The sequence below is a fragment of the Phyllostomus hastatus genome, unplaced genomic scaffold, assembly GCF_019186645.2.
Source record: "Phyllostomus hastatus isolate PE091 unplaced genomic scaffold, TTU_PhHast_1.1 phas_contig_196, whole genome shotgun sequence".
NCBI classification, from domain to species: domain Eukaryota; kingdom Metazoa; phylum Chordata; class Mammalia; order Chiroptera; family Phyllostomidae; genus Phyllostomus; species Phyllostomus hastatus.
Window position 1 is genome coordinate 33,113,950 of NW_025333709.1, and position 19,542 is coordinate 33,133,491.

Below are 19,542 nucleotides of genomic sequence, written 5' to 3' on the forward strand. Positions count from 1 at the left end.
GCAGTTGTTACATAAAGAGTTTCCACAGTAAGTGTTTTGAGATCAAGCAGGAAGGACCTAAGGGGTCTTTGTAAAAATAAGATTAAATGCAGATTCTGCTCTTAAAAGGGAAGTTATTCAATGAAATTAAAAAGTATTCCAAGTATCACTGACTAGAACATATTGATACCAGTAGCAAACATGTCCCTATTTCTGCTGATCTTTCCAACAAATTATATCTTTAGATAAACGCTGGCAGACGCTTTACACAGCTCATTTGTCTCTACCTAGTGAATCCACCCCTGACAGAGTGAGTTATCAATACTTACTACTTCTTTTGCATTCCCATGGAACTTAGTCTATTTTTTTCTACCTTGGTCGTTGGGTTTACCTCACTAGACTGTAATTTATCCACCTACTTAATTCTGTCTCCCCGATGACAGTATGCCCTCTTCTGAGTGGGATCTCAGTCTTTGTAGCTCCAGCACTTAACACAGTGCTTGGCATAGAAGTGGCACGGTTTGTCATGAATGGATGTCTGCAGAACCCTTGCAAAGGACTGCTTTGTGCAGGAGCAAAGAAATCGCTCCTTTTAATTCCCAGCCCACTTTTGTCCTGTACCTAATTTTGGTCACTTTGTTTTATTTTATATGTATTCGTGTGTATCTTGTTTAGTCCTACCATCTGTGAACTTCTTCAGGGTAGGATTCATGCCTGAATCACCTCTGCACCTCCCTCGAAGTGCCTGGCATATAACAGTTACCGAGAACATACAGGGAATGCATCACCTGCCTTGCAACCAGCAACATTGGTATCATCTGTGCTTCTCAAACTTAACTGTGCATAGGCGTCATTTCGCTAACACTTAATCGGGTCTCTTCTTAAATGAACTGCTTAAAATATCTGAATAAATAACTCCTGTAGAGAAAGCAATACGATAAAGCACCAAATCTCAGATCCCAAGTCCTTCTCTGAGCCATGGAAGTCCCGCCACTGCCCGTCCTTGACACGCCCAACCCGCGAGACCTGGTCCCACCTCTCTACTCCCGTCACCGCCTCTTCTTTTTCTACCCGGGAGACTTCCGGCGTGGTGGCTTGTCACGTGCCCGGATATAGGAAGTGGTGACTGAACCGTCGCTTCCCGTTCGCTGTTCTATTGAGGGCTGCTCCTTACTAGTGGTGGCACTCCCGCCCCTTCGCGTCTCGGTTTTGGAGGACCCGCCTCGGCACAGCCGGGCTCGGTCCGGCCTTGCGGTAAGCCTTGGGCGGCGGCTGCGCAGTAGTCCCGCGGCGGCTGCCCAGTAGCCCCGGCGGCGGTGGATAGTCGAGCGGACAGGCGGGCGCCAGGGTCTCAGGCGGCTGTTCAGCCCGGTGCTGGCTCGGAGCCCGGGGTCGGTACCTCTCGCTCCTGTCAGGCCTCCCTTCCTTTCCCCGCCCCTGGTTGAGGCGCAGAGTTCATTCGGAGCACCCCCAGCTCCTTGCTGCCTTAGGGGCACGGAGAGAGCAATCCTCACACATCCCTTAAGGGATCCTCCCATAGGAACCACATTTCATTTGGACAAACGACCCTGATCATTTGCCCTTGGGTGTGGACCAGGACCGGAGTGACAATGCCTTCCCCTTTTTGTCCAAATACACCCCCCGCAAAATCTCTTAAGTACATTTTTCTGTGTCCGAGCACATTTTTCTCCTCTGAAAGACAATGCTGCACGCGCTGAGATGTCTCCCTAGCACACGGGGCCCAACCCACACGGACACTTACATTGACAAGCCGTTTGTCACTCATTGTAATGGTCCGGCTAGATTTAAGGAAACAAGAACCAACAGAGTAGGCAGTGTCTGCGTCTGGAAGGCGGTCAGGCATGGGTTCTTAAATCTGGAAAATAGTTTTAGGATCTCTGGTGATGTATTATTCACTGTCTTAACAGAAAAGTGCCTTGTAAAGACTGGTCACTTGACCCTCGTAATGTAAATGCCATGGAGCCCCTGGTGGTCTCTTGAACGCATCTGTCATAGTCACCGCTGTAACCTAGAACAGCGCCTCTCATTTAGTAGACATCCGTATTTGCTGATTGATTGAGGGTCACAGAGTGCCTTTTATTATGTCTAACTCCTTTATGAAGTATAGGCAGTCCTCTCTTTTTACCACTTACAATATACTCAGTTACTGCTTTTCATCAAAGAGGGACAGTGATGTAAGCATTGGCTACTAATAGCCATTCATTTGACCTGTTTTTACTCTTGAGGCTACCTCAAGAGATATATTTTGAGTACCTACTGAGAAAACACAAAACTAGACCAAAGTGTGTCTTTCTTACCGCCCCCACCCCCGCCCGCTTCTCTCTCTCCCAAGAGAGTGCCTGAGATCCCCAAGCTTACCACCTCATGAAGCAATTTGCAGTAAGTGCTTGATTGGTTAGTAAATAGTTAAGTGCTATAGCAATTGAGAGATCAATTTGGATTAATATCTTAATTGAATTAACTTTATGTAAACTGTGAAGTATAATCAGGGTTTGGATAGATGATATTCCCGGCATGGAGAAGCACCTAAGCAAAAATTTAAAGTCTAGAATGAACAACAGGGCTTGGAGTGGAAGGTTTGTATTTGGGAACCTTAGTAAAAGTTCAACAAGGGCATGTTGTGATGAAAGCTGTGTTTTAATATGACTTATTTGTTGAGGGTTTTGGGGGTATGGAAGCCTGCAAAGAGATGATCAGATACTGATACATAAATATAGTTGATATGAACCTGGTGTAGTGTGTTGACAGTGGGAACAAAATGGAAGGATAAATTACATGTAGACAAGGGGAAATCAACAGAATGTGGTGGCAGATTTCATGTTGACATTAGAGGAAGAGAATCAAATATGACAGATTTTGAACTGAGTGTGCGAGTTGGAAAGGGGGAACTAAACTTAGGGAAGCTGCAGTTGTCATGTTATTTGGTGCTATCATTTTGGTTAATTTATTAGATACCTACCATGTCCTTGCCAAGTTCTGTAATACAAAGATGAGAAAGACACCATCCTTGTCTGTCAGGAGCTACTTTCAGTGGGGCAGAGATTACAACTAGCTAGAAAATAGGTTTTTCAGTGCTGTGTTAGCAGAGTAGGGAGGAAATATTAGAGAAACAGAGAGGGATTATTCCTTGTGTGTGACTACTTCACAGATTTTGAGGGATAAGTTGGCCTTTCTCAGGGAGAAAAGCATCCTAGAAAATGGAAATTGCATTAACAAAACACAGAGATAGAAAAATAAGCTGGCCAGTATCCCATGTGGCTTGGGGATAGGGTGGAGTAGAGCTTTTAACACAGTGTGTAGGCCCTAGAACATAGTAAGGAATTGGTAACAAGGACATGTAGTAATAGGCAAATGGAGGTTAAGCTGTACAGAGATGGAAAAGAAAGCAGTTGGTAAAAGTTGTACTTCATGGCTTCTGTATTCTCCGCAGAGTAGATGGTGAATTCTTTTGCCGAGAGGGAGGAGGCTGACGCTAGAGCTGGGGGTTGGCAAAGAGAAATAAGGATTTGCAACAACACTGATGCAGAATAGGAAGAGGAATCATCAAGGGAAGTGTTAAAGATTGCTGAACAACATTGAAAGTTTAGATGTTTGTAATGAATGCAGGGAACAAGGACATGTGGTATTCTTAAGTGGCATGTAATAGCCCAAGAGGGGTGGGCAAAAAAATACAGCTTATGGAGATTTATAAACAGGGCTAACTGACCTGCAGAGTAAGATAACCGAAGGGGTAGTGTGGGTGTAGAGAAATGAACACTGCTTCCAGGCCAGGTTGGAAAAGAAGCTCAGAGAGGTCAGATGGACAAAGAAAATAGGAAATAGAAGGTCAGAAGACGAGAGGCTGGGATGAGGTGAAAGGGGTAAGATCTGATTTTTGTGAGAAAAGCAATTTTTTGAGTTGGAACAAAGATACAATTTTCACACACTGAGTAAAATAGAGGAGACACCTAGTTTACAAAAGTGTCTCCTCTTACAAAAATTTTGTATTACAAAAATTCATTACAAGTCATTTATTTAAAACTCATAATTCATTTTTTCCCTAGAAATGGTGTTAGAAGTTAATTTCCTAAGCAAGCTCACATATATGAAGTACTACATTTGCATTGGAAAATAGTAATATATATATAACACGCAGAAAATATATATTCAAAAAATAAGATTGAAAAGAGATTTTTAAAAATATTTAACTTAAGCTGATATTTTAGAAAGATGTTGAATTACATGCAAAAAGGGAGATAAATGGAAACCTGTTTTTTTATAACAACCCTATTGAGAGAGAATTCATACACCATAAAATTTACCCTTTTCAAGTGTATAATTCAGTGCTTTTTAGTATATGCCACTACTATCTAAGTCAAAGATGTTTTCATCACACAAAAAAGAAGCCCCATACCCATTAGTCATTCCCCATTCCTCTTTGATCCAGCCCCTGGCAACCAGAAATCATTCTGTCTGTGGATTTGTCTACTCGACATTTTATATAAGTGGAATCATAAAGTATGTGGCCCATTGTACCTGGCTTCCTTCACTTAGTATGTTTTCAGGATTTATCAACATTTTAACATCTGTCACTACATTGTTCCTTTTTATGGCTGAATAATATTACACTGCATGGATTGCATGTCAGTTTTTTTTATATCAATTTATCAGTTGGCCACTATTTGACTATTGATACTGCTGTGACCAAGTGCAAGTTTTCGTGTGGACATAAGTTTTCAGTTCTCCTGACTATATACCTAGGAGTGGAATTGCTGGATCATATGTTAACTCCATATTCAACTTTTTGAGGAATTGCTAACCTGTTTTCCAAAGTGGTTCACCATATTACAACCACAGTATGAAAGTTCCTTTTTCTCCACATCTTTACCAACAATTATCTTTTAACTTTTAGCCATCCCAGTGGGTGTAAAGTGGTAGGTATCTCATTGTGGTTTTGATTTGCATTTCTATAATGTTAGTGAGGTAGAGCATCATTCATGTTCTTAAAATCCTTTGCTCTGCCCTGGCTAGTGTGGCTCAGTGGATTGAGTGCCAGCCTGTGAACCGAAGGGTCGCTGGTTCAATTCCTAGTCAGGGCACATGCCTGAGTTGCGGGCCAGATCTCCAGTAGGAGGTGCACGAGAGGCAACCACACATTGATGTTTCTCTCCCTACCTTCCTCTCTCTCTAAAAATAAATAAATAAAATCTTTAAAAAATTTTTTTAAATCCTTTGCTCAGTCTTTAATTGGGTTATTTGTCCTTTTCTTGTTAAGTTGTAATTGAGTGATAAAAGCTCTTTGTATAGAAAATGTGTATTTAAACATTGAGCGTGGGTTTTTAATTTTTTTCTTAAATCTTTTTTTTTGTATTGTAATATTTGATGAGCACCTCCAAAGATTTTAGAGTTTGATAACACCACCAGGTCTCTAGTTTCTTTTCCAAATATACAGCTTTTTATATTATAAGTGTATTAATGCAAGAAATCATTTTTCCTGAGCTTATTAGCCATAAATAAGATAACTTTTAATCATAAATGGAAACATGTAAGAGAGAATGATTCCGAGAATGAGCTTAATATCTGTGCTCCCAATCTTTTCAGCTGAGTGAAGATGACAGCAATCAAACACGCATTACAAAGAGACATTTTCACACCAAATGATGAGCGCCTGCTGAGTATTGTCAATGTCTGCAAAGCAGGAAAAAAGAAAAAGAACTGTTTTTTATGTGCCACGGGTGGGTATTTAGTAAGAAAAAGTTCTCATTTGGCATTCTTTTATTCCTTAAAGAACTTTTCCTCCTTGTTTTAAATGTTATCTCTATACTTGTAAAATCTGTTGGGCCAGCAAATGCATTTTTTAATTGTTTGAAATTAAATATTGAATAGATACAAAAGAATTTCTATCTCATATATAAGGTATGATATTTGGGTTTTCATGTGCTGTTAATGTTCTCAGTCTGGTAGGTGTGAAATAGTGTTTTGTTGTGGTTTTAAATAGCAACTCCTTAATTAATAATGAGATTAAGCCTCATTTCACAAATTAGCCATTTAGTTTCCTTGTTCTAAGAAATTTTGCCTCTTGTGTTGGTTGTCCTTTTACTGATTTTTTAAAAAATTCTTTATATAATCTGTATACTAATCTTTCATTGTTTATATGTATCCCAGTTTGTGGCTTGTGCTTTCAATTTTTATGATGCCTTTTAATGAAATTTATTGTTATTTTTTAAGTGTCACAATTGTTCAGTTGATTGATTGATTGAATGATTGATTGATTGTTATTCAGTTAGAATTGTCCTGTCTTTTTCCCTATTGCTCTCCCCCGCCCGGTCAAATTAATCTTATTTTTTATGGCTTCCCCTTTTTGTGTTTTACCTAGGATATCCTTTTCTATCCTGGAAATAAAAGTATTCACCTGTGTTATCTTCTGAAAGTTTTACAATTTTACCTTCCATATTTTAGTCTTTAATTTACCTGTGTCCATGTTTGTAGTGATGTGAGTGTATCTGTTCTTTCTTATATCTGGTTTTTATTTTGTCTTGTTTTGGTTCTTTATTCTCTCACCTATGTCAAGTTCCAGATCCTGTTGGATCTGGAGTTAGAATCACCTTGTCAAGTTCCAGATCCTGTTGGGATTTTGACTGGAATTGTTTTGAATCTGTAGTTCACTTTGGAGAGAACTTGCATTTTGAATTGGGTGTTATCCATGAACGTGGTGTAGTTCTCCATTTACCTAGGTCCTCTTTAATGTCTTTCAGTAAGGTTTATGTTTTAAAAGCTTTGTGCATGTGTTGTATTTTTACCTAGGTATTTTGTTATTCCTAGATTTTTTGATACTATCATAATAATAACTCATTAGCAGTAATACATTTTTTAAGACTTTATTTTTTAGAGCACTTTTAAGTTTACAACAAAATTGAGAGGGAGGTAGAGATTTCCCATCTACCCCATCCTTGCCCCCACACATACATAGCCTCCCTCTCCCTTTATTGATACCACTCACAACAGTGGTACATTTGTTACTAAGAATGAATGTTGTTACCTACATTGACACATCACAGTCACCCAGAGGCCAAAGGTTCACTCTTGGTATTGCACTTTCTATGGTTTTGGGTAATGTATAATGATATATATCCATCATTAAAGTATCATACAGAGTATTTTTGCTGCCCTAAAAGACCTCTGTGCATTCTGCCTGTTCATCTCTCCCTCATCCCTGGCAATCACTGGTCTTTTTACTGTCTCTATAGTGTTGCCTTTTCTGGAATGTCATTTAGTGGGAATCACACAGTATATTGCCTTCTCACATTGGTTTCTTTCACTTAGTTACTGGCATTTAAGGGTCCCCCACGTCTTTTTCTGGCTTGATACTTCATGCCTTTGTAGTCTGAGTAACACCATTGTCTGGATATACCACAGTTTATCCACTCACTACTGAAGGACATCTTGATTGCTTCCAAGTGTTGGCAATTATGAATAAAGAAGCTATAAACATCTGTGTGCAGGTTTTGGGGCAGACATAGGTTTTCAACTCCTTTGAGTAGATACAAAGGAGCACAGTGGCTAGGTTGTATGGTTGGAGTATGTTCAGTTTTGTAAGAAACCTAGAAACTTTTCCAAAGTAGCTTACTGTTTGCATTTCTACCAGGAATGCATGAGAGTTCCTGTTGCTTCACATCCTCGTCAGCATTTGGTGGCCTCAGTGTTTCAGACTTTGGCCACACTGATAGGCTTGTAGTGTTATCTTATTATTTTAATTCACGGAGCTTCTTTTCATATACTTCTTTGTGATCCATGTCTCCTCTTTGGTGAGGTGTCTGTTAAGATCTTTGGCCCATTTTTTAATCAGATTTTTTTTCTTATTGTTGAGTTTGAAGTGTTTTATTTCCCAAGGAATCTGCCTCTGACCCTCTAGTATGATTTAGAATCTTTCATTAGTGTTCTGAGCATTCCTCACTCATAGTATTTGTTATGAAATATTGCTCCTTTTTTAGTATTGTGTACAGACAACTATATTTGCAATGAGTAATGAATGAATGAAAAATGAGTGAGTAATATTTCTAAGGAAAGTGTGTGTTTCATTCAACAGTGACAACTGAACGCCCTGTGCAGGTGAAGGTGGTCAAAGTCAAGAAGTCTGATAAAGGAGATTTCTACAAAAGGCAGATTGCTTGGGCCCTTCGAGACCTTGCTGTGGTAGATGCCAAGGATGCTATTAAAGTATGTTTATTTAATTTCTTTCAACCGGTGTTCAGAAGTATCTTGCATTTTATAGCATAATATTGTCTTTTAAAATGACCTAAGCTTGATGTTTTGTGACCCTCTGGTCTACCAACTAACCAAGAATTCATCTAAACTGTATCATTCAACCTTCCATTCTCCCACTCCTGACTCTTAACACTACTGAATATAGGCACATATGTATGTTTGTTTTTGCTTTATTGAGTGACAGTTATGTTTATGCACAAGCTACATAAACTACAGCAAAATAATCTTGACTCTGTACATTTCTGTATTTAAGTCAGGTATACCTAGTATGAAATCCATAAATTAGTACATATTTTAAAGCAGTATGTTGTGAGTAGCTTTTTAAAAATCATTGTTGTAGTAAAACCTAGTTTAAAATCACATATAATATAAACAAAGAGAGTCTTTCTTAGTCCTCATGAATTAACGTCAGTTCACCAGCTGAGGCAGCCAAGCTGGCCTTTTGAGGCCGTGGTCTGATGACTGTGGCGCAGGTAAAGGAAATGGTAGTGACTTACACACCTTATTTTAATGAATTTAAAGAATAAGCTATAGGGATATAAATCTTACACCTTTCATTTTAGCCCTACTCAGACTCCAAGAAAGTTGAATAAAATGGTAATCATGTTGGAGGATTCCTGACAGTTCAACGCTTTTCACAGCAATACATTTTTCAAAGAAATTAAGTAGAGCTCCTCTGTTTAAATTAGGTGCTTCCCCCTCCTCATTCTCTCTAAGCCCATCCCTCATCTTCCTTCACAGCCCAAAGGCACCTGCAGAGCTCCAGGGAATGCTTGGAACCACGGCCACCGGTACTGTTGATGAGGCTAATTGCAAGGCTTATATTCAGGTCATTATAGGTGCCCTTTGATTTCAAGTCTGGTACATTTATTAAAAAGGCACAAAGAAGTATAAACCACCTTTGTAGAGCAATCTGATAACATAAAGTTCTGGTTTTACGCTGACTTTGGTGCAAACCTGTAAGAGGAACTGAAAGCTGGACAGAATGACAGTTGGCTGAGTCAAGTGCAGAATTTTTAAATGAAGCAAAAACAACTTTAGGAGAGCCCTGTGTATCTGTAGAATTCAGATTTCTTTCAAATATAGAGAATGCTTTTTCTTTAAGTATTTTAAGCAAACTGGGCCTTTGCTTAAACCCGAAGGAGCGCCCAGTTTTTAGAAAAATGTGGAACCAGTGTTTGGTACATGCTTTGAGCATATGCGTGTGTATGTATTTGGAAAGAAAATTAAAATGGGATTTTTAAAAATCTTTAATAAATTATTTAACAAATAATTTCTGTTACCATGAGGACAGATTGAGAGTAGAGACTTCTGGCAGGTTTTTGCTTAAGAGAAAATACTTTAAGGGCTTTTTAGAAACACACCTTTGTTTAAAGCCTTTTTCCTTCAATAATTTTGCACTTCATAACCCCATTGAGTTGCATAATTCGCTAACTTGGCTGAATGCTTATTTGAACGCTTTCTCACAGATGATGCCTCATTGCTGAGTTGCTTAATGGATTTTTTTCCATTTTATGTAGGCAACCTGATGTGTATATGCTATATATGGATATCAAACATAAAATTTTTATACACAGCCTGACATTAGCCATTTAGTATCACACATTGATTTGTGTGAGTGTTGCCACTGGAGCACTCAGCTTGGTTTATGGCATTATGGGAAATATTCCCAGGGAAGGGATTGTTTCCCATCAGGTTTCATATTAGTTGCCAGTGCTCTTAGGTTTTTTGGTAAGTAATAAGGAAACTACCTTTTCGTTGTAAATATAGATTTTTAATCTTTTGACACTCAATTCAGCTTATTGAGCTATAAATTAAACAAAGTAGTAGTTCTGTGCTACTATGATATATATGATTGTACCACACACTTTCATTTTTTTATATAGTAGTCAAGTAGTTCCACAGTCAAAGGTGAATTAGGCTGGCATGAAACTGTTGCTGTAGTGGGGCTGAAGAGACATGCATAGAGCATGGTGCAGCTTCTTCACGTCAGTTGAACTTTTGACTTTTGAGATACATACAGTCATTCTTTATTTTCAGAATTGAAAACAGAGGCAATCTCTGCTTTTTTACTGGATATGTTCTTGAAAACCACACTAGGATATAGATTGGATTTTTTTCTCATATGTGATAATGAAACGATATATTCTTTATCAAGGGATTAGTGTCAAATCACAGTTTTGAATAATAATTCATTATCAAAGAAGAAATGTAACTCGAAAACTCCATAGGCAGTTTAAAAAGAAAAAGTAGGTCCATATCAAAAGTAGAGACCATTGTCATTTTACAGATTAGGAAGCTGAGACACAAAGCTGTTATGTAGACATCCTGTACTTTTACTCAAATACTTCAGGGGGATGGGAAGAAAATTATCAATACACTATGTTGGTTTTTTTTTTAATCCAGCTTGTTTTAGGAGGTAAATAACATTATTATTTTGCTATAAATTGAATTTTCTGAGCCATTCTCTGTGAGTCACTTAGCTGATTTTTAATGGCGATCTGTTTTTTTCAAGAACAGCTTCAGCTTACTTTTGTTTTATCCAAATGTAGATTTTTACAATAATGAAAATGGGATTTGATCCAAAACCATATCTTGTGTTTTTATTTCAGGAAAATCCTGAATTTGATTTACATTTTGAAAAAATATATAAATGGGTTGCCAGCAGCACTGCTGAAAAGAATGCATTTATTTCATGCATTTGGAAATTGAATCAGCGCTATCTCCGGAAGAAAATTGATTTTGTTAATGTCAGTTCACAGCTTTTGGAAGGTAAAGTTAAATGAAAAATGTACATGTGAAATCCAGTGTATCTATAACTGAATATGTAATTTGACATTATTCAAAGTAATTAAAACACTTACCTTTTTGTAAAGGAATTTAAACATAATTTTATTGAAGTGATGATTGTTCCGTACAGAAATTGATACATTGTTAAATAAATAAAAATCACATATAAACTTAATGCTCAGAGATAACATTTTGCTAGACTTCTTCTAGTCTTTTCTCTGTGCACATTAACTAAAGAAATTTACATTGTTTCCTAACATAACTTTTTCATATAATGTATTGAACATTTTCTATGTTATTAAATACTTAGCCAACAGTGTTTTTAATTGCACCATAGTATTCTATTGTATGGATATGCTATAGTTGATTTATCATTTATTTTTAATTTTCCAGTCTTTGCTTAATTTTAAAAACTCTGAGATTAATATCTTCGTGGTTGTATTTTTGTGCAGAACATAGGTGTAGTGGTTATGAACAGCACTCTGGAGGGAGACTGCCTGAGTTCAGATCCTGGCTTTGTTACTTCCTAGCTATGTGATTTTGGTTATTCTGTGTTTCAGTGTCCCTTATCTCAGAAATGGAGACAATAGTAATATATCTCAGGGCGGGTCAAACTTACTTTCTCTGGGGGCCACATCAGCCTCTTGGTTGCCTTCAAAGGGCCGAATGTAATTTCAACTCCTTAACTGTTAAGGAGTAGTTGCATTTACACAGTCCTAAAATTATTTTGGCCCTTTGAAGGCAACCTCGAGGCTGATGTGGCCCCGGTGAAAATGAGTTTGACACCCCTGATCTATCCCATAGGATTGCTGTGAGGGTTAAATTACATAACATATGAACACGATGAGAGCAATGCCAGACATATATTAAGTACTCAATAAATATTAGTTACTATATTATCAGGATAAAATCCTTAGACATGAAGTTAATTAGGATAACTTTGATCAGTCTATCTTCAGGAATGTTACTAAAGATTATTTTGTTTTACAAGATAAAAGCTTTATTGTTAATTATTAAAAATACATGAAGTTTTATTCCTTTAAAGTTTCTTTCATAAAGATATAAACATGGTTAAGAAAATGGTTCTCTATGCCTTGTAGATACAATTTATGTTGTATTCTTTACCTCAAAGAAAGCAGTTGAAAGAACCGAGTTGTTACTCTTCTTAATGGAGGAAAAAACTTTGGATTAGTCCTAAATTATATATTAGAAAGAAAACTTAGATTTGTCCTGTGTTGTATATTAACACTTAAAAATAGAAGCTTCTATTCTTTCTGGTGGAAACCTCTGAAAGTGCCTATATTCAATCAATCTGACCTATAAAAACAGTAGTTTCAGATGCTTCAAACTATTTTCTTAGTCACTTGCCTTTTCTTAGTCACTTGCCTCTGTCTTCTCTGTGTTCTTTTACTTATTCCTTTGTTTGGTCATGGATCTTTCTCTCCTTAAATTTAGTATTCTTTCTCGTTAGTTATAAATTAGTGAGTCTGATACTGGTTTCAGGCTTATTGCTTGGAACTGTCAGGGACAAGTCCCATCTGCCAGGCCCCTGCACTCCTTCCCCTGGGAGGCTGGCCTTGTGTAAGAGCCCTCCGGGCTGCCCTCACACTGACACTGGAGCCCAGAGTCTTGGTGATGGAGGGTGCAGAGGAAATAACCTTCAAAAAATTTATGATAGTTTTTCATGCCTTGAATAGTGGTTTAATTTTTTTAATGCCATTTATTTATTTGTTTGTTTGTTTGTTTATTTTTACTATTTCAGGGTTGAACATTCTGTTAAGTGAATTTAAAAGCAGGCTGTCTTGTTTTCAAGTATTATATAACTCCAATTGTTATTTATTGCCTAAAATGTATTTTAAAACAATGTATTTTATTAAATCAACAATATGGGAAAATATATCCCCTACCTGTATCCCCTACCTGTATTTGGTAAGAAATATTACCAAAACCAATGAGTATTACCACCATTGAGATTGAAGTGCCTAGCTTTAAAAAAAGACAATTTAATTTTTTAGGGCCTAAATCGAAGGTGTAGACATTTTCATTTTTATAAATATTAACCCATATTGAGATCAATTTTAAGAATACTGAGATCTTTAAGGATCTCATTTTGAAAATTACTTTCTGTAAATCAAATAACCATTGGTTTGGTTTAGTGGAGTTCAGAGAGTAGTTTTCTTAAAGTTTACATACCTGTTTTAATGTTTTACTGGATTTGAAATTCATGGCTGTTAATTCCCAGTTTAAAAAAAAAAAATAGATGTCTCCAAGCTTTGGGTGATGTTAGAAAACAAATGATCACTATCTCCTTTTATTTGTTCATTGTGAATGTTAGCAGTGGTGACTTCAGTACTTTTTATTGGTGACAGTTGAATGTTCATGCTAATAATTGGGGCTGCTCAACAGAATATGATTTTTAAAAGAGGACTTTGTTAGCAGTTGAAGTAAAGTTTTTATTTGGCCTTTTCTTTTTCATTTTTGTAACTAGATTTTTAAAAAATCTTTGACTTGAATAGTTAAATGCCAGCTTGAACTGCTATATTGTGTGTTTTCTAATTGCTTCAATTTTGTCCTTTTTAACAGTGTTTTATGACTAATCCATTGTGAGGGTGTGTTAGTCTGAGTAAAGGTTTTGGGGCCCTGAGTGAAAATAACTAGACTAAATGCTTAGTCACAACTGACCTAAAATAATCCCCAGGAAGTGATTTGTTTCCCAGTTTTGCCCTCCAAGGGCTAGTCAGTACTGTTACTTAAAAGACTGAGAGAAAATAGAAAGATTTGTTGTATTTTTAGTAAATGTCAGAAAATTAATAAGGAAAAGGAGCTCCAGAAATTTGGCTTTTCATGGACCTTTCCACTTTGTAGTTAATTTTGACATTGTCTTTTACACCTTGATTTAGCATGAAGTGTAAATGAAATATGGGTAGTATTTTTAAAAATTTAAACCTGTGTACTTTTCTACCCAGCTAATATTCTTTGCTTACTTTCCTCTGCTTTTTTCATACCTTTTTACTCTCCAGAACTGCCTAAAGTTACAGAAGGTGCGTAACACCTTTTCTTCTTATTGTATTCTGTATATTTTTATTACTTGCCATTGTTATGTACTGTTGGTTGCATATTTTATGAAATTGTGTTTAGGGACAACTTTATTACTACAAAATCCATATGGTAATAAAATTAATGATACTATTAATTATTAACTTCCAAAGGATTGTTTCATGGGAGAGAAAATACTTCTTCTGAAGCTGTTTAACTTCTAAAATTTAAAGTTATAGACTTTAAAATTTTTTGTTTATTTTAAATATCTACTTGTGTAGTAAAGAGCTGTACTGAATGTACTGAATGTTTTGGGTAGTCCCTACTCCCTAGTGGCTAATGAGCTGTCACACATGAAGTGGATCATTTCCACAGTGAACTGAAATGGACTCATTGTGAGGGCAAGGAGCTTGGTGATGTCGCTCAAAAGAACTTATATTTATATACTGTAAAATGCAATTGCCAAAAGTTTTAGTCTCCTTTTTTTTTCTTTCTGGGACATTATCTAAATCTGCCTAATTATCAGTTCTTAAGAGTAAATCCTTTCTTGCTTTGAAATTACTGAGTTTTGTTCTAGGACAAATTAACATATATTAAGTTACATTGAATGTAAATTCATTTTCATAGAAAATAATGAATATTTAAAGCATCCAGAGTTTGTGATTTAAATCATGTCCCATTAAATTTATGAAAATCTGTAATTTTATTTAGAGATTTAGGGGATAAAAATTATTTTTTTCATTTTACCTCTTTTAACCTCAAGCTTTATATATACTCGCACATGCTGAGTGTATTCAAAAAATTGAACTGAAACATTTATCTAGAAAGTACCTCAGATTTGACCTCTTGTTCTTGTGTTATGAAGCATAAAGGCCCATGTAAATTTTTGTAATTTCAAACAGCCATGTTGTTGCTCTTTTTACTATAGAGTTGTTGAGAAAGCTTCTCTGTAGCTGATCTTTAGAAATTTTATCAATTCATGTGAAATTTTTTTAAACAAAAAAAGAGAAAAATTCAGTTAATATTTTCAGTGCCCCAAATAAATTGTGAATTGTAGATGTATTTTTCATTTCAATTAAAAGTTACTGAAGAAAATGTTATAAAGATGAAAAGAACAAAAATAACAGAAGAAAAATGTTACCTGGGGGAAAAAAAAAGAAAGATTGTTTTCATTTTTCCTGAATTAATAATGTTGTTTTGTTAGAGCAAAAATCAACTCAAGTAGGAAAAAAAGGTTAGGTTTGTTTTATGTGTTTTGTTTCTGTTTCTGTTTTTATTTTTTAGTTTAATTGTGCTTTGGGAAATTGTGACTAAAGCCTATTTTAACACGTCAGTGAACTAGACTGCATGCTTTTATTATAATAAACATATTAACATATGCCATTTTTATAAAAGTAGGTTTTTTTTTTCATATATTCTGAATCATTCTTTCCTATTTTTCAGCCACTAAATGTGACCCGTGCTTATAATTGACTTTACCTATAGGTACCATGTTACTGTCCTGCTTTTTCACTTTTTTATTTTTAATTTTTACCCCCTTTAAGAATCGGTTCCAAGTGGAGAAAACCAGAGTGTGACAGGAGGTGATGAAGAAGTGGTAGATGAATACCAAGAGTTAAATGCAAGAGAAGAGCAGGATATTGAAATAATGATGGAAGGCTGTGAATGTGCAATTTCTAATGCTGAGGCCTTTGCAGAAAAGTTGTCCAGAGAGCTACAGGTGCTAGATGGGGTAAGACTATCTTGTAATCTATGAATAGTGATGTGTAGTGGGTTGAGAAGACTGGTGATAATCATATTTACTGCCATGTAGTGTGATTCTTACGGTCTTTCTCTACAAGTACATCAGTGGCTGCCTTCCGTCTTTCAATGTTCTTGATCAAATGGAAGAAGCATTCCTACTAGGACAGTGAAGGCACTTGGCTAAGGTTCTGGATTTTGAGAAGTTTTTGATACGAAATGATGGAAATAAAAAGTAGCCAACCACAGACCAACTTTGGAGTTGATTCCTCCAGTCTCTGAAGCACCTCACAATAGTTCAGTATAAAAGAATAGCATTTTTGTGGTTTGAAAAAAACAGGTACAAATTAGAAAGAGAGAAGTTGGGCTGAAGTAAGTGAATCATTTATTGAAAGGGAGCAGAATAAGTGTGGGGGGAACAGGAGAGTCAAGGGAAAAGGATGTCTGGCTCCTCTGCTGAAAAGTTTTGGAATAGATCCTTTAACTTGTATGCACAGTGTCTGAGTATCTAAATGTACATCTTTAGAACATAAAGAGTTAAAAGGAGGCGTACTGATGTGAAAAAATCTAATATGATCAGTTGGGGTTTTTTTGTTTTGTTTAGACGAGGTAAGCATTTAAGAAAAACCCTTGGAGAATAAAGAATATTTTAAGAATTAAAGAATTTTGGTATTTTATGTACAAAAGGTACAAAAGTTTCAAGGTTGAACTCAGGCTCAGAGATCACATGAATAGTCCTAGCTTGCCAGTTCACAGAATCACTAGAAGTAAAGCATTAAGAGGCTTTGGAATGTTAAAGTGGAATTGTCCTGGACAGATTCAAGCTCCAGCTCCGCTACATAAGAGATATTAATGGTTCTGAGCACTCTTGACTTTATTATTGGCCTATACTTACAGTTGAGTTATTATGAATATTACATAAAATAACACATGTGAAATTACACCATTAGCTGTACAATAATATTCTTTTAATTCCTTGTGCAAGGTTTTTCCTCATACTATGTTTACCTGCCTTCTTAATGTGGCATAGTAGTTTACATTTCCCAATTAATATTGCATATATGTTCCCAGTCATATTGCTTTGCTGTTTAATTTTGGATTTGGCAACATCCATATTTCAGGAAATTGAGAATCAGCAGTCAGAGGCATTTAAAATATTGTGATAAGGGAATGGTGGTTTGTTACTACTTTGCCTAGAAAAAAATGTAGTTGTAAACGAAAAAGAAAAGAAAGAAGACAAGACCATAAAAAGAGCTATCTTATGGCCACATGCTCTTCCACATCCTATTAATACAAATGTACTACAGTTATAAATTAGTCCCATGTAACCTTCAGAGATTGGTATACCATTGGTAGTCTCTTGAGACTAAGGTATTGCATAAGTTATTATGCTTTTATTTAGGGTTTTACATAATGTTAAGAAGTACAAAAAATTCCTATAGCCAGTAGAATGGAAAGAAATGTTGGAAATGACATGCTCCAATGGTGCTCAGTTTACAGAAATGAGAATATACCATTACACAGTTGGGCAGAACCACACTTGTGCAGTCTGTGGAAATATAAAACACTGAGTTCTGGTCCCTGACCTCAAAAGAGAGGCAGGTGTATCTTCCTGAAATACTGGGATATAAACATAAAGGGATAAACTAAAGTAGATGTGCAGATGTATCCATCAATCTTGGTTACTCTTCTGTTAATGACATTTGGCAGTATTTCATCTTTATGGTTCTTTTACACATTGAAATAATATGAAGTGTTACTTCTGCTTTTAACTTTGTAGGCTAACATCCAGTCAATCATGGCCTCTGAAAAGCAAGTGAACATCCTGATGAAGCTGTTGGATGAGGCTCTAAAGGAGGTGGATCAGATTGAACTGAAACTCAGCAGTTATGAGGAAATGCTCCAAAGTGTAAAAGAACAAATGAATCAGATCTCTGAAAGCAACCACCTAATTCATCTTAGTAACACCAATAATGTAAAACTCCTGTCTGAGATAGAGTTCCTTGTGGTAAGTATGATTATAACTTACCAACAGCAACAAAAAACAAAATCTCATGATAACACATAAAACCCATTTGTAAACATTTTCTAATTTCCTTATGAAAGCAAGATTTAAAATAATTACAAAGACCTAGTGATAGGATTGAATAGCACTTACCTGTGAATTTTTCAAAATTACATGTGAAAATGTTACATTTCCGTACTTCCCAGAACCACATGGACTTGGCCAAAGGTCATATAAAGGCCCTTCAGGAAGGCGATCTCGCTTCTTCTCGAGGCATCGAGGCCTGCACCAATGCCGCCGATGCCCTTCTACAGTGCATGAATGTAGCTCTTCGACCGGGTATGTTCATTGGAGATGATAAAATGTGACTAAGAACCTGAGACTAAGCCTGTAACTTAGCATGATGCTTTTGACAAGAAGTACATGGGGCAAGTGGTTTAGGGTTGTATTATTAGCTATTCAAACAAGTTTCACCCATTTCCAAACATGTTTCTATTGGCACCAAGAATTTTTCATTTCAGTTCCTTCTGATTGACCATCAGTGGCCCAAGTTAACATTATGATTTTCCTTCAGTGTAGTCCACAGAACCTAGCACAAAATAGATACTTTGGTTAGATCAGAGAGCATAAGGTTTTGCTAGGCCAGAAACTTGACTTTGCATCAGAATCACCCAGAAGGCTTGTTAAGTAAGGTACAGGTTACAGGCCCTAACCCCAGATTCAGTATGTCTGGGCTGAAGCCTTAGAATCCACATTTCCCGGACTTCCGGCAAGATGGAGGAATAGTTGGACGCACCGTACCTCCTCGCACAACCAAGATTAGAACAACAATAATTTACAGATAGAATAACACTCAGAACTGAGAGGATTTACCTGAATGGAAGTCAGACAGCCAAGAAGTTGAAGTAGACCCGTACATCCAGACTGGTAGGAGACCGAGCTGGGCAGGCGCGGGGCTGGTGCGGGGCGGGTGTAGGTCGGCGCGCGGATGTCGGGGAAAATTTGGCGCGAAATCGGCGCCACAGCCATCCGGGCGCAAGAACGCAGCGGTGATCCCTGAGTACGCAAGCTGCGGCTGGCGGACCCTGTGGGGCAGCGATTGTGGACCAGGGCAGAGCTCGCAGCCCAGGAACCCAAGGAAGGGCCTGAGCCCGGGAGAACGAAACTATCGCCATTGTCCCCTCCCGCTCCCGCCCACACATATAACGTCACAATCTAGCGACCAGGGTTCCCAGCCCCGGTGAACACCTAAGGCTCCGCCCCCCACCGTAACAAGAGCGACCAGAGACAGGGAAAGACATAAGACGTATCCAACAGAACAGATCAGTCCCCCAGGACTCATCCTTTTGAGCAACCAAGAAATAGCCAATCTATCAGATGTACAGTTCAAAACACTGGTAATCAGAAAGCTCACAGAATTGGTTGATTTTGCGTGCAATTTAGATGAAAGGATGCAGGTTACCATAAAAGAGATGCAGGAAGATACGCGGAGGAGAGCCAATAGTGAAAGGAAGGAATCTGAGTCTCAAAACAATACAGTGGACCAGAAGGAAGATAGAATCAACCAAGCAGGAAAGCATGATGAAATAAGAATTCAAAAAATCGAGGAAAAGCTTAAGAGCATCCAGGACACCTTTAAACATTCCAACATCCGAATTATAGGGGTACCAGAACAGGAAGGAGAAAAGCAACAGATGGAGCACGTATTTGAACAAATAATAAAGGAG

General features: G+C 37.1%; 1 protein-coding gene across 8 annotated transcripts in view; it reads left to right on the forward strand.

The window, feature by feature from the left end:
• Positions 1-1,094: 1,094 nt before the first annotated feature.
• The window catches only part of EXOC1 (exocyst complex component 1), a 45,934-nt gene continuing 27,486 nt past the window's right edge, over positions 1,095-19,542 (forward strand). For 5 of the 8 annotated variants that reach the window (XM_045834378.1, XM_045834376.1, XM_045834379.1 and 2 more), the window contains exons 1-8: positions 1,095-1,233; positions 5,581-5,714; positions 8,066-8,196; positions 10,857-11,016; positions 14,055-14,075; positions 15,615-15,802; positions 17,591-17,818; positions 18,022-18,154. In XM_045834378.1, the coding sequence (XP_045690334.1) occupies positions 5,591-5,714; positions 8,066-8,196; positions 10,857-11,016; positions 14,055-14,075; positions 15,615-15,802; positions 17,591-17,818; positions 18,022-18,154 (985 nt within the window). In that variant the 5' untranslated portion in view covers positions 1,095-1,233; positions 5,581-5,590. The remainder of the gene's footprint in view (positions 1,234-5,580; positions 5,715-8,065; positions 8,197-10,856; positions 11,017-14,054; positions 14,076-15,614; positions 15,803-17,590; positions 17,819-18,021; positions 18,155-19,542) is intronic. The other 3 variants (XM_045834377.1, XM_045834382.1, XM_045834384.1) reach the window with 1 other exon arrangement.